Consider the following 14,486-nt stretch of genomic DNA (forward strand, 5'->3'; position numbering starts at 1 on the left):
TCTGACTGTTGAAGGGTTTTTTTGAGATAGGGTCTCGTGAACTATTTGCCCTGGCTGGCTTTGAACCTCCATCCTCCTGATCTGTCTCAGAGTAGCTGGGATTACAGGCATGAGCTACGAGCGTCCGGCCCAGACACATTTTTTTAAGGCGTTTTTAATTACAATTACACACCCACCTGATCACTAAGGAAAAGCTGACTTTTTCCTTGCCACAAAGCACGTCTGTACCCTTATTCATTCTGGACAAAAAGGAAAGATGTTCTGGTGTAGATACTGCCACTGATCTTGTTCTAAAGAAGTATCCGGGATAAATTTCTCATACACTTCCTCCAGGTGTCCATAGGTCATAAATAATTATATTGTCTTCCTCTAAAACTTGATCAAGCCTAAAATGCAAACACAAAAAAAAATCCTCAAGTTAGTATGGTAACTTTGAAAATTCCAACCTACATTTGTGAGGAAAGCTAAGCAACAACTGAAGGAGATTAATTTGTATGCTACCAAAATCAAGCAAGGGAACCCATTTCAACTAAATATAGGAATTTGGGTGTGATGGCTCACACCTGTAATCCCAGCCCTCAGGAGGCTGAGGTAGGAGGATTGAGAATTCAAAGCCAGTTTTGGGGGCTGAGTGAGTTCAAAGCCAGTGAGACACTGTCTCAAAGAAACAAAAGAAAATGAACAAACAAGCGTCTTCTTTTAGAATTGATCTGAGTTCTCACTTTCTTAATTTTCCACTTTTGATTCTAAAATTCGTCTTAACCAACTTCAAAGTGTACTTCGGTGACGCCGCCTAGCAGCAGCAGTGATCTCGAGTTCCGAGACCAGCTCTGCATTCTCTGCTATGTGGGAACCAGGGCAAATGAACCTCAACTTCTTGTCTGTATTCTGCAGAACTGTGCAGGGATTGAAAGCGAAAAACTAAAACTGCCAGGTGTTGGCACCGCATGCCTGTAATCCCAGCTACTCAGCAGGCAGAGATCAAGAGGACTGCGGTTCAAAGCCAGCCCAGGCAAATAGTTCCTGAGCCTCTATCTTGAAAATACCCTCTACAAAAAAGGTCTGGCAGAGTGGCTCAAGTGGTACAGCACCTGCCTAGCAAGCGTGAGGCCCCGAGTCCAGACCCTAGTGCTGCAAAAAAAAAAAGGGAATTTAAATTACTATTGCTTTTTACTGTACAAAATGGGTTTCATCCCATTTTCATGTTACATACAATGCTTATGCATGTAATTTATTCAGTCCCTATCACCTTCCCTTGTCCCCCTCCCCACAGTCCCCACTGTACTTGTCATTGTACACTTAAAAAACATGCAGTACCTGTCTGAGCATTGCTTATTTCACTAAACACGAATCTCCAGTTCCATCCATTTTCCTGCAAATGGCGTCATTCACTCTGCTTCATGAATTAATAACAAAATTTCATTGTGTACATATTACGATTTTTTTCTTTTTTACTTCTTTTGGGCAGTAATGAGGTTTGAACTCAGGGCCTCACACTTGCTGGGCAAGTGCTCTACCACTTGAGCCACTGCACCAGTCCTTTTCTCTCTCTATTTTTCAGGCAGGGTCTCACATTTTCACCTGGTGCCGGCCTTAGGTTGAGATCATTTTACCTTCAGCCTCCTGCATAGTTGGGATCATTGATGTCTACCCCCATGCCCGGCTTACTGACTGAGATGAGATCTCATTAGTTTTTTCGCTGGAGTCAAACTCAAGCTTTGATCCTCCCAATTTCCGTCTTCCAAGCAGCTGGCTGGGATTACAGGCATGAGTCACCACACCCAGCTGTAACATAACTTCTTTGTGCACTCATCTGTTGATGGGCACTTGAGCTGATTCCATGCAGCTGGCGTGGACAGTGCCATAACGAACGTTTCTACTGTACAGCACTCACTCACTCTCAGCGATTCACCTGACCAGGCACAGAAATGGCGTCTTTCCTCCTTCTAATGCTACCTTTTCCAAATGCATCAGCCAGTGCACAGCATATCTACTACACCAACTTGCATTCAAACTCCCTAAATCCAAACTACGGTGTTTAGATAATGGTACCGACAGGGAGAGAAATCTTCTATTTGTTCCTCCCACCCATTGACTTCAGCTCAGAAGTGGCTAGGTCAGATCTAACACGAGTTGAAAGGAGGCAAAAACTTGGAAAGGAAAAAGCAGAAGAGAACAGAAAGGCCAAAGCTGGAGTACACAGTTTCAGTTCAAACTCTGTCCAATATGTCACCAAACAAGACCGAGATTGCCGAGGGGGCAGCGAAACATGGGCACCTGAGTAGAATCGTCTTTGGTGCTAATGGTATTCCTTGGATTTGTCTGCTGAGAGACTAATGGATCTGTTGCTGTTTCTCTTTTTTGTTTTTGGTGGGACTGGGGTTTGAACTCAGGGCTTTGTGCTTGCAAAGCAGGAGCTCTACTGCTTGAGCCACACCTCCAGTCTACTTTGCTCTGGTTATTTTGGAGATGGGGTATCTAAGATTATTTGCCCAGGCTGGCCTCAAACCTCAATCCTCCTGTTCTCAGCCTCCCAAGCAGCTGGGATTACAGGCGTGAGCCCCCTGCGCTGGGCTCTGTTGACATTTCTAATCGCTGGGAGAGGACCATGCTCCTTCCACTAAGGTCTTGAACCAAATTTTCAAGTTGCTGGTATGCATTCCAATACGTCTTCAACTCAATTCCATATGACAACTGTAGTAGTCAAATGACGCCTTTTGCTTTCCAATTGATTTAAAATCAACTCTTGACTTGCTGTATAGTAATCCTGTTTAGGAATCTGCTGATCAAAACTCCACTTATTCCAGGTGCCAGTTGCTCCCACCTGTAATCCCAGCTACTTGGGAGGCTGAGATTGGGAGGGTCATGGTTCGAGGCCAACCCTGGAAAATAGTTCCCAAGACTTCATCTCCAAAATTACCCGAGCAAAATGGACTAGAGGTGTGGCTGAAGTGGTAGAGCTCCTGCTTTGCAAATGCAAAGTCCTGAGTTCAAATTCCAGTTCCACCAAAAAAAAAAGGAAAAAAAACTCTTTACTTTCCTCTTTTAAAAGAGCAATTTGTTCTTCTAGTTTCACCATCTCACTGTTCAAGCTAGAAATTTTAGGACTAAATTTTCCTTACCAGTGGCCTACAAAAACAAAGAAGCTACATTCCAAACGGTGGCTCTCTACTCACAATTATTTTAAAGTGAAAATTATTTTTCCTTTCTATTTTAAGTGATCACATAATACGCTCAATGAATAAAAACTAATTTTATATTAGCATAACTCAAAGTTACAGTTGCAAAAGAAAAACACTGCTGGGTACCGGTGGCTCACACCTATAATCCCAGCTACTCAAGAGGCAGAGATCAGGAGGATCATGGTTCGAAGCCAGCCCGGGCAAATAGTTCACGAGACCCCCATTTCAAAACACCTATCACAAAAAACGGCTGGAGTGGTGGCTCAATGTGTAGGCCCTGAGTTCAAGCCCCAGCACTGCAAAAAAGAAAAGGAAAAAAAGACATGGGAAACGAGGCTTCTGAGAAAAATCACAATTCCCTCAGCAAAATAACAGAACGCAGCTGCACAATGTGGGAAGTGGGCCCTAAGGCCAGGGCGAGCTGAGCAGACCTTCTTGGAGTGCCCCATTTGATGAGGAGAAGGATGTACAGGGGCCAAGTTCATTGAGAAGCTGACCTGGTGTCAATCACACATAGTTGTAAGGGAGACTAGGTGAACTTAAGCCACGCAGAGCCTTCTATCACTCCTAGACTCCAGCTATGCTGCGGCTTGAGCTTTCCTAAGCCCTCCAGAGCTGGGAGGGTTTGCTGCCTGCCAATAAACCTTGTGCGTGCTTTGCTGTAACTCCTGGACTGGCACCTTCGATCACCAACTATGCCAGGACGGGACCCCGTGATCCACCAGCCAGCACTTAACCACAGAGATCGGTGGCTTGTGACTGAAGCCGTCAAATGGCACTTACTATGCCACTGAATGTTCAGGTGCTTTAATTTCTGCCAGGTCAGAACCTCATCCTCTAGATTCTCTAGCTGTTCATCACCTAGTTTAGGTGTCTTCACATCAACACTTTTACAAGGTTTAAGAACTTCACCCAATGCTATGCCTTTGGACAGGCTTGTCTGCTCTCTGAAGAATGCTAACAGCTTCCAGTTCTTTTTCAGACAACAAGGGCTGTTCTTTCACGCTCCCATTCTAAGAATGATTCAAGTCTCAAACAGCCAGTAAAAATCTTCCCAGCCGGCACCAGTGGCTCACACCAATAATCCTAGCTACTCAGGAGGCAGAGATCAGGAGGATCCAGGTTTGAGGCCAACCCAGGCAAACGGTTCTCAAACACCCTATCTCGAAAATACCTCACAAAAAACAGGACTGGCAAAGTGGCTCAAGTGGTGAAGCATGTGCCTAGCAAGCACGAGGTCCTGAGTTCAAACCCTGCACCACCAATAAAAATAAAGAAAAATAAACAATCTTTCTTAGGAAAGTACAGCAGCAACGATAATTAACAATAAAATCATCTTTTTCCAAAGACAAAATGGTTTAAAACACACTACATTTTATAGAGCAAGACTTGTTTTTAACTCAAGGTAAATGGATGCAAGGAAACTCACACCACAGGGCGAGGGCGCTATCTAGCTTCTCTCCCCTGCCCTTCTGACCAGGGAAATAGAAAAACGTAGTAATTTTTTTTTTGAGGAAGAAATTAACTCAATATCGCAATTAGCTCTTAAGACTTCAAATCCGAATACAATGTGGAGGAAATGTGTAGAGAAAACCAGGCAAGGAACCAAGCAACCATCCAACATACTATTTCAGGCATTTGTCATTTTCCACAAGTGCACAGCTACTGATCTATGACTTAAGACAAGGGAAGGCCATGAATTCAAGATACAACACCCCTGGGTTGTTTTAGTCACTGGCAGTACTGGGATTTGAACTCAGGGCCGAGGTACTAGGCAGGTGCTCTGCCAGAGCCACGCCCAGCCGCCCTATATGCTGCATTCATGCTTGCTCATAAAACAGCCATTGACAGAAACCACCGTTTAAAAAAAACACAAAAAGTTGCATGAACCCTAGACACATGACTGTGGGGAGCCCCCACTTTACCTGTGCTGTGACCCCTACCACCCTGCCTCCCATTCCGGGGTCTTGTCCCTCCTGATCCCCCTTCCCCAGCTCCTTGTCCTCTCCTGTCCTGCTACCTGTGCTCCTGAAAGCAACAGGTCAAACACAGCCCCAAAGGCAGTTCCCACTTGAGTCCTGACAGCACCGCAAAACAAACACACACACACATATTTAATTCATCAACAAAAACTGCTTTTCCAAATCTAGTAAAGATTTAACAGGTTTTTGTTTTGTTTTGCAGTACTGGGGCTGGAACTCAGGGCCTTCACCTTGAGCCACTCCACCAGCCCTATTTTTGTAAAGGGTTTTTTGAGATAGGATCTCGCAGAACTATTTGCCTGGGCTGGCTTTGAACCATGAGATCCTCCTGATCTCTGCCTCCTGAGTTGCTAGGATTACAGGTGAGAGCCACCGGCGCCTGGGTAAGATTTAACAAAAATTTCAACCTTTGGAACAAGTAAAGTATAGCTTGGACTGGAGATTTGGCTCAAGTGGTAGAACACCTGCTTAACAAGCACAAAGCCCTGAGTTCAAACCCCAATTCCACAAAAAAAGCAAAATAAAAGAAAATGGTATCTTGCCAATGTAATAAAGACATTGAAACTACAGTGTAAGGACACCATGCTATTCACAGAGAATAGATCAGAGTAAGGAAACCAGTCTTCACTGGGCCATCGTGTGAACAGATGAATGGCAGAGCAGCCGTTGGGCAGCAGTGGTGGGTGCAGTGACCTTCACACCCGAGGCAGGGACACACTGATGTCACTTGTGTGGACCCATCGCACCCCCTGTGGTCCATGCACAACAATCAAATTACTTGAAAGAGGAAAGATGAAACCTGAATGCAGGGAAAGGAAAGGCAGGTGGTCTTTGGATACACACAAAGGAGGTTTCCTGTGCAGAAGACGACCAAGCCACAGGCTGGAGGCAGAGCAAGGGGTAGAGCGTCTGCCTAGCGATGGTGAGGCCCTGAGATCCATGCCCACCGCCACCAAAACGAAACAAAAATAAACAAAAAGCCGGTATGAGAAATTTAATACAGGAAATTTGGAGTTGCAGCTAATTTGATACTTGCTTAGCATGCGTGAAGCCCTGGGTTGGACTACCAGCACCATGGAAAAAAGAACTGACAAGATGCCTGGGGTACATCACAAATTCCAGGCTTGATTCATCTTCGTAATGGCACCCTCTCATGACTGGAAAAAGGAAAGGAATTAATGTATGCAAAAGAAAAACAATAAAGTGGGGAAAAAGAATCCTGCAACACATGCAATACTGAAGGATTTTTGTGCCTCATAAACAGGAGCTGAACACGATCAGCAAATGCCCAAGGGCTGGCAGAGCAGCTCAACTGCCTGCCTAGGAAGGGTGAGGCCCTTGAGTTCAAACCCCTCCACTGCCAGAAAAAAAAAAGAGAAAAAAACTGAAACGGTCAAAACATTTCCAACTCAAAATAGAGCAACATATGCAAAATGAGATCCAAGGACACTGCTGGAGAATCAGCCAGTGTTCATGTGGAGGAGCGCAGCAGAGGACGAGCTGCATGGGTGGAGGCTCGATGGACATATTCCACTGCTATCACCCAGAATGAGAAGTTTTAAAATGACTTTATTAGCATGTAACAGTTGTACAGGGGTACCTTGTGACAGTCACACATTTGTTTAAAATATATCTCAGTTGGATTTACCCCCCCATCCTTCCCTCTTCCCACGTAATTGGAATTTTAATGGAATCTGCAGACCGTTTGTTTTTCTCTAATGTCCAGAGAATGCATTTAGGTTTGTAGCTAGAGACAGATGTGTTCTTTTGCACAGCACTGAAAAGTAACCTTGAAAAAGCCAAGACAAAAGCCATCTTTTAAGGGAGCAAGGAAAGGAATCTGACCACTGAGGTTCAAAGGGAAGCTTAGCCAGGCCCAAAGTTAGGAGGCCCCAGCCTTTGACTATCTTATCTTCATGTGGAGCTTAAAGGGAGGGAGACTTTTGAGGGTTAAATAGTCACACACATCAAAACATGGAGTCACATACTTCTACATCAGAGGCCAGCATGAAAGAACACAGAAGTAAAAAAAAAATACCTGCAATCACACAGATTTAATTCCACATTCCTATTCCTTCTAGGAACAAGCCAGGAAGGTAGGGGAAGGGTTCAATAACTGAGATACAATAAAAACAAAGGAAATTTAATCACAGAATGCTTTTCACTTGTTTGACCATAAAGCAAGTGTTCCAGAATGCGACAGCAAAAACAGGATGACCTGACACTGACCTACACAGGAGAGGTAAGGACAGGAGAAGCAGTTTGAGGGCTACTTCTGGAGTCTGAGAACCAGAAACCAAGGATGTGGCCATAAAAGGAACCAATAGCCAGGCACCAGTGGCTCCCACCTATAATCCCAGCTACTCAGGAGGATTAAGAGGATCATGGTTCAAAGCCAGCCTGGGCAAATAGTTTTGAGACCCTATCTAAAAAAGCCCTTCACAAAAAAGGGCTGGTGGGGGTGATTCAAGGTATAGGCCCTGAGTTCAAGCCCCAGTACTGGGAGAAAAAAAAACAAAAACCAAAGTGGAAAGTAAAAGTAACACCACTAAGGGAAGCTCAGGCTCCAGCAGAGCAGAAAGGCCCAGTCCTCTGCTTCCATCTGGCTTTTAGGAGGTTTGGGTGTGGAGACAGGTTAGAACCTAGGGTTCTTTGTAAGCTGCATAGGGTGACTGGCAGTTTTGCTTCACACTCACATGTTATAGAACTCATTCCTGACTGTGCCATGTCCCTACCCAGAATTTACTGTTATAACTGAATGCATGAGATACAAGTAACATTTACGAAGTCTTAAGTAGGGAAATCCACCTAAAATCTTACAAAGGTGATAGGTGGGTTACACTGAGCAGACCTTTAGAAGTGGTTATCTCTGCTTCCCTTCTGTGCAGGACGAAAGGGACCACAGGAATCACAGTGTTAATAATTAATGACATGGGGCATTTCCAGGCAGCCTGGGGAGGTTCAGATATTATCTCTGCTGCCAGTCTTTACATTCACCCTATTGTCCTGGACCCCTACACCACGGGGTCAGCCCTTTCCACACACAAAGATGACACACACCTTTAAATAACGAATGTGCCATGATTTTTACATTAAGTCCCCCACCCCCCCCCGGACTGGAATTTGTAATCAGGGCTTGGCACTTGCAAAGGTGCTCTACCACTTGAACATGTGTGCTCCAGCCAATTTTGCTCTGGTTATTTTGGAGATAAGCTCTTGCTAATCACTTACCAAGGAGGCATCAAATTGAGATCCTACTGATCTGACCCTCCCAAGTAGCTAGGATTATAGGCGTGAGCCACCTGCGCCCCCTACATTAGCAAGGTTTGGAGTTTAGATGCATTCTTACACGTTGACTAAAAGACTCTGCAATATCCCTTGTACTCAGGATTTCTCACCACAGTACATATTCAAGTTTATGTTCTTGAATTCGACCCAGCTGACTAGAGGCATTCCCACACAGTATACATTGAAGCTACCTCCCTTCCCTGTACGTTGTCATATGTGACCAACAGCTCATGTGACAATGCGGCCTTCTCACTTTCTATATTTAGCATGAGTCCGCCCATGTTTCTTAAGACCGCCATAAAAACGGAAGGCTTTCCCACATTGCTTGCACTCATAGGGCTTCTGTCCAGTGTGGATTCGCTGATGTCTTCGAAGACTACTCAAACAAGACAAGGCCTTCCCACACTGCTTACAGACACAGATACTTTCTCCACTGTGACTTCGTTTATGTCTTCGAAAGCTACTGCACCAATTGAAAGCTTTGCCACACTGCTCACATACATAGGGCCTCTCTCCTCTGTGACGTCGTTCATGTACTGCAAAGTGACTCGAAGACGCAAAGGCTTTCCCACACTGCTTACATACACAGAGTTTTTCTCTAGTGTGAATTTTTTCATGGATTTCAATGTAACTAGAAGTAAAGGCTTTCCCACACTGCTTACATTCACAGAGGTCCTCCCCAGTATGAATAATTTTATGTTTTTTTAAGGAACTGTCACAACTGAAAACCTTCCCACATTGCATACACATATAAGAATTCTCTTCAGGATGAGTTCTTTCATGCTTTTTTAGAGAACAGGAAAAAACAAAGGCTTTTCCACAATACTTACATCCATAGGGTTTCACTTCACTGTGAGTAATTTCATGCTTTTTTAGAGAACTGGAACAAGCAAAGGCTTTTCCACATTGCTTACACCTATAGGGTTTCTCTCCACTATGCATCATTTTATGAAATCGAAGAGAACTGGAATCAGTGAAAGCCTTCCCACAAGACTTACACACATAGGGTTTCTCTCCCGTGTGGATCCTTTCATGTGTCAGAAGGGAACTAGAACGAGTAAAGGTTTTTCCACAATCCTTACAAGCATAGGGCTTCTCTCCTGCGTGAATTCTTTGGTGTGTCTGAAGGGAACCTAAACGAGTAAAGGCTTTCCCACATGCCGTACATACATAGGGTCTCTCTCCATTGTGAAGACGTTTATGTCTTTGGAAGGAACTGGAAGAAATGAACACTTTCCCACACTGCTTACATTCCTGTGGTTTCTCTCCAGTGAGAGTCATGTCATGCTTCTGCAGGCACTGGGGAGAACGGGAGGCTTGTCCACATTTCTTATGTTCACACAGCTTCCTTCCATGTTCCTGACACTCATCTGGCTTGTGTCCCATGAAAGTTCTGTGGAGGACATTTACTGATGAAGGAGCAATGAGGACTTTTTCACACAGGCGGCTTTCTCGTGGTGTTACTGATGGATGAGTTTTCTGGTTCGCCATATGCTCTGTAGTCTGGTTGAAGAATTCGACAGAGTGACTACCTTCAGTATGTCCAAAGAGTCCCTTCCACCCTTCACTTCTGTAAAAAATGAGGAACTCAGTAAGATTTTTGTTGGTTAGTCAGGTTCTGGGGCTCATGCCTCATGGCCAGCCCATGAAATTAGTTCAGGAGACCCTATCTTGAAAACACCATGGGCAAGATGGATTGGAGGTGTGGGTAAAGAGGTTGAGGGCCTGCTTTCCAAGAGTGAAGCCCTCAATTTAAGCCCCAGTCCTACCGAAAAAGAAAAAAAAATTGTTTTTGTTCGTTAACAGCTTATCTGAAGCATGGCAAAAGGTTTACACAGCAAGTGGGAAGGGCTGAGTTCAAAGCCCAGTAGCTAAAAGATAGAGACATATGCATTCAATTATTTTTAGACATGATCAGCAGAATGCCCTGTAGTATGGTGCATGGAGAGGTGAGTTCAAAACGGTGGCATTCATGTGCGTTCTGTAACACTGTCTCCCACATGGGCAAACACTGAATGTCTATGTTACATTTAGAAACGTTGCCTGTTTCTGATTCACAATGGTAGAGACCACAGGAAGCATGTTGGATTATGAAGAATTTGCATGTATACAAGGAAATACATTGCAGATTGCTACCAGTTTACACAGAAATTCATTTCTGTTTCATATGAACCTTATACCCAAACACTGAAGGTCACTTAATGCTTTATTTTAAATAATATTATACACATTATAATTTGTATCTAGTAAAACCATGATAAAATGACACCTGTGACAGGCATCATGACACTCTAGAAGTTCCTCATATTAGAACATTTTGCATTTTGGATTGTTTGATTATGGATGTTCACCCTTATGCATTTTTCTTTCTTTTTTTTTTTTTGACAACGCTGGAGTTTGAACTCAGGGCCTCATGCACAGTTACCACTTGGTCACTTCACTAGCACTTTTTTAGTAATGGACTTTTTCCAGAACTGGTCTCACAGATATTTGCCCGGGCTGGCTTCAAACAGTGATCCTCCTGATCTCTGCCACCTGAGTAGCTAGGATTATAGGCGTGAGCAACCACAGCCTATCTCATATGCAGTTTTGAAGAAGATTTTCTGAGATTAAACTAATTTAAAGTCAGATGTATTTGCATCATTTCCTCGTTTTTAAGATGTTTTTTAACACCAAGGTTGTACAGAGGCATTGCTGTGTACTGTCAGTGCAAATTACCTTAGCATTGTCCTCAAGTTTTTGTGCTCATCTTCAGTGTTTTGTTCTTCCTGTGCTTTTCCTAAAATTTAGAACAGAAACACCATTATGAATTACTACAACATTGTAGAAAAATTCCTAAATTCCTAACATAAAGCCATCTAGTCTGCTGCTATTTCACAAAAAATGTCCCTTTTCCATATTCCAAATCATGCAATAGCACAGATAACCCAGAAACACTTGCTCTGTGATTGATTAAGTGAGGGAATGGTACTGTCTTTACCTACAGCAGCCAGGCTCCTGAAGGTTTCCAGCATCACATCTTTGTAGAGCTTCTTCTGGGAAGGATCCAGCAGAGCCCACTCCTCCAGGGTGAAGTTCACAGTCACGTCCTCAAAGGTCACCGACTCCTAAAACGCCCCACATACATTTCCAGAAGGAAGGGTGAGAGCCACAGTACTGGACTCCAGACTCAGGTCATAACCAGTTCACACGATGGTGTTTCCCAAATGTTCACTCTGATCCAAGCTCTTACACCCCACCCATTCTCACACCTTCTCAGGCTGCAATTGATTCTAGACTGGAAATATTTCAAAACTAACAGCAGAACAGGGACACCATCTGTGGATGGGTCACTCTAATCTCTCTCTACCCTGGGACTCTCAACTCTAACAAATTCCTATCACTAGAGCCCACAACAGAGTTCACACCAACTCTCCTGAGACTGCATATTCTTCCACATGCCACAGAGGAAATTTCACCGCTCCTGGTGTCTGGAAAATCTTACTGGCACGTCACTGGTCTAACTGTAATGCTGTCTTGAGTCTCTCACAGTGTTGAGCAAACAATATGCTATTTGTTCAACACCTGTTCTCTCTCTGAATATTTGCAATTCTGTCACATGCTCAATTGAGGGAGTCTATTGATTAGAACCCAAAATATACCCTGGATTCTGAAATTCTGATGAGCTGGTTGGACAGATTCTATTTAACACCTCCTCACAACTTGCTTCTTAAAGTTTAGTGTTGGTGGCTCATGCCTGTAATTCTAGCTACTCAGGAGGCGGAGGGGGGTTCAGCATGGGGGTTCAAAGTCGGTACTGGGCAGACAGTTCAAAAGAGAGTTATCTCAGCAATACCGAACGCATGAGAGTGCTGACTCAAGGACAAGAGCCCCTTCCTAGCAAGCACAAAGGCTCTGAGTTCAAAACCCAGGACCACCAAAAACAAAAAACCCCCCAAAATCCCACAGAACAACAACAAAACCCAGTTTGCTCCTTAGGGAAGTGAGCACATTCTTTGTGACTAAACTGAGAGACAGAAATGGGGTGTTTGTACTAGTCTTCTTGTAGACTATTTTGAATGAAAAACTAACAGGACTCAGGAAGAGTAATTATGCCCATAAATAAAAATTATACCTTTTATTTGAGAATGTCAACAGATAAAGAACAAAGGAAGGGATGCAAATGTCCTTAGAAACAGCTCACTGGAACAAAGATTTGCCAGCTACACAAGATACATAAAATTTTCTAACTTCCAAAACACACCTTTAACAATCCAAACAAAAAAAGTAACTTTACCAAACCTATTAGGTATAATAAATGCCTAATAAGATTGACAATCTTTGCAATAAGAAAGCAATAGCCTATCTAATACAAATAAGACTGCCCTAGACTCAGCACCCAGCACCACAAAACAAATAAGGTTTCTAGATATGCGAAAACGAACCCACATATTCATAAAGAACAAACAAATATGTCAACAGTCAAAAGTGACAGCATTAAGTACGCAGAAAATCCCAAAGGACTCACAAAACTGTCCTGGAGTCAATGAACTTCATTTACAAAAATCAATGGCTTTATTATCATCTAGTATAAACACCTGGACTTGAAAGAAAAACAAACATGAGCTGGTGGCGGGGGCTCACGCCTGTAATTCTAGCTACTCAGGAGGCAGAGAGCAGGTGGTTCAAAGGCAGTCTGGGCAAACAGTTAGCAACACCCTATCTCCACAAAGAGGGCTTGTGGAGTGGCTGAAATGGTAAGAGCACCTGACTAGCGCCCAGCTCGCCAAAAGTCTCCAGAAAAACAGAACAGATTTACATAGCACATAGAGAGAGAATGAGCTGGACACATCTGCAATCCTACCTACATGGGAGGGAGATCAGAAGGATCAAATTTGAAGCCAGCTATAGGCAAATAGTTTAGGAGATCCTATCTTCAAAATATCCAATACAAAAAAGGGCTGGAGGTGTGGCTCAAGTTGTAGAGTGCATGCCTAGCAATCCTGAGGCCCTGAGTTCTACAGTTCAAATTGGGGGGGGGGAAAAAAAAGAGGAAGGAGGAAGGAATGGAGAATGAGAAAGAAAAACAATTTTCACTGTTCATAAAAGTCCATGTAAGAAAAATGGTCAATGCCAGAGGAAATGAGTGTAACAGAGGATAGTCACACAGAAATATCCTGTAACTCTACCTGGGCAAAAGGAAGTGAATTAGATCATTACTAAATCACACAATAAACAAATCCAAAAAAGATCACATGATAAATTCTTTTATTACCCTCACAATTTCCTACTAAATTTGGTTTTATCCACAATCTAACCAACTCACCAACAATTATTTTCCTATTCTATAAAAAAAAGAAAAAGGACAGAAAGTCCTGATGCACTAGCACCGGTTGCCAACGACAACAAGACTGTCACCATCAGAAGATAGTCAAGAAGCAAGGTGAACCTCTCTGCCAGAGGACTGAATAAACAGAATAAAGATCCAGATGTTCCCTTTCACCATGAGTGAGGGATCAAGGCAAAGGAACCATAAATGGTTTGGCAGCATATAGTCATGGTATAGGAATGACCATACAACCCAGTACAAAATTCAAGAGGCAAAACCTAGTACTATTGCTGTTGTTAGTGATTAAAGCTATTGTTTCCAGAATTCCACGCAATGACCTCTCAGTGATAAATCAGCAAGGACAAGGCCCTGAGTTCAATCCACAGCACTGCCCCCACCACCAGCACAAATAAGACAAACATACATGGTTAGCTGAGCTGATTGTAAAAATGAAAACAATGAAGCCAACTTTCCTTAACTTTCTCTCCCTCCTCCAAGCCTGGGATCTCTGACCCATCCTCAGCCTGAGCTGCAAACCATTTCACCTAGACCATCACCCAAAGGACAGGCTGACTTCAGGGGACCATGTTCTCTAGTCCAGGTGCTTATGTTCTCCCACCATCGTGTCCCCCCCTTTTTACGCCTGCGTCCTCCCTAGAAGGGACAGCCCTTTTGGCCTCACCTTAGAGGATCTTAGGGACCTAAGTCTTGGGCTTTCCACAGGAG

At 43.6% G+C, this 14,486-nt stretch overlaps 1 protein-coding gene across 7 annotated transcripts in view; it reads right to left on the reverse strand.

Annotated features, from left to right (window-relative positions):
- Nucleotides 1-245: 245 nt before the first annotated feature.
- LOC109692419 (zinc finger protein 20-like) overlaps nucleotides 246-14,486 on the reverse strand; it is an 85,841-nt gene continuing 71,600 nt past the window's right edge. For 4 of the 7 annotated variants that reach the window (XM_074053384.1, XM_074053383.1, XM_074053385.1 and 1 more), the window contains 3 exons: nucleotides 11,433-11,559; nucleotides 11,171-11,231; nucleotides 6,714-10,022 (listed from right to left, as the gene is read on the reverse strand). In XM_074053384.1, the coding sequence (XP_073909485.1) occupies nucleotides 8,702-10,022; nucleotides 11,171-11,231; nucleotides 11,433-11,466 (1,416 nt within the window). In that variant the 5' untranslated portion in view covers nucleotides 11,467-11,559 and the 3' untranslated portion in view covers nucleotides 6,714-8,701. Of the gene's footprint in view, nucleotides 387-6,713; nucleotides 10,023-11,170; nucleotides 11,232-11,432; nucleotides 11,560-14,486 lie in introns of those variants that run through there. The other 3 variants (XM_074053386.1, XM_074053388.1, XM_074053387.1) reach the window with 3 other exon arrangements.

This window comes from Castor canadensis, chromosome 14, assembly GCF_047511655.1.
Source record: "Castor canadensis chromosome 14, mCasCan1.hap1v2, whole genome shotgun sequence".
Classification (NCBI taxonomy): Eukaryota; Metazoa; Chordata; class Mammalia; order Rodentia; family Castoridae; genus Castor; species Castor canadensis.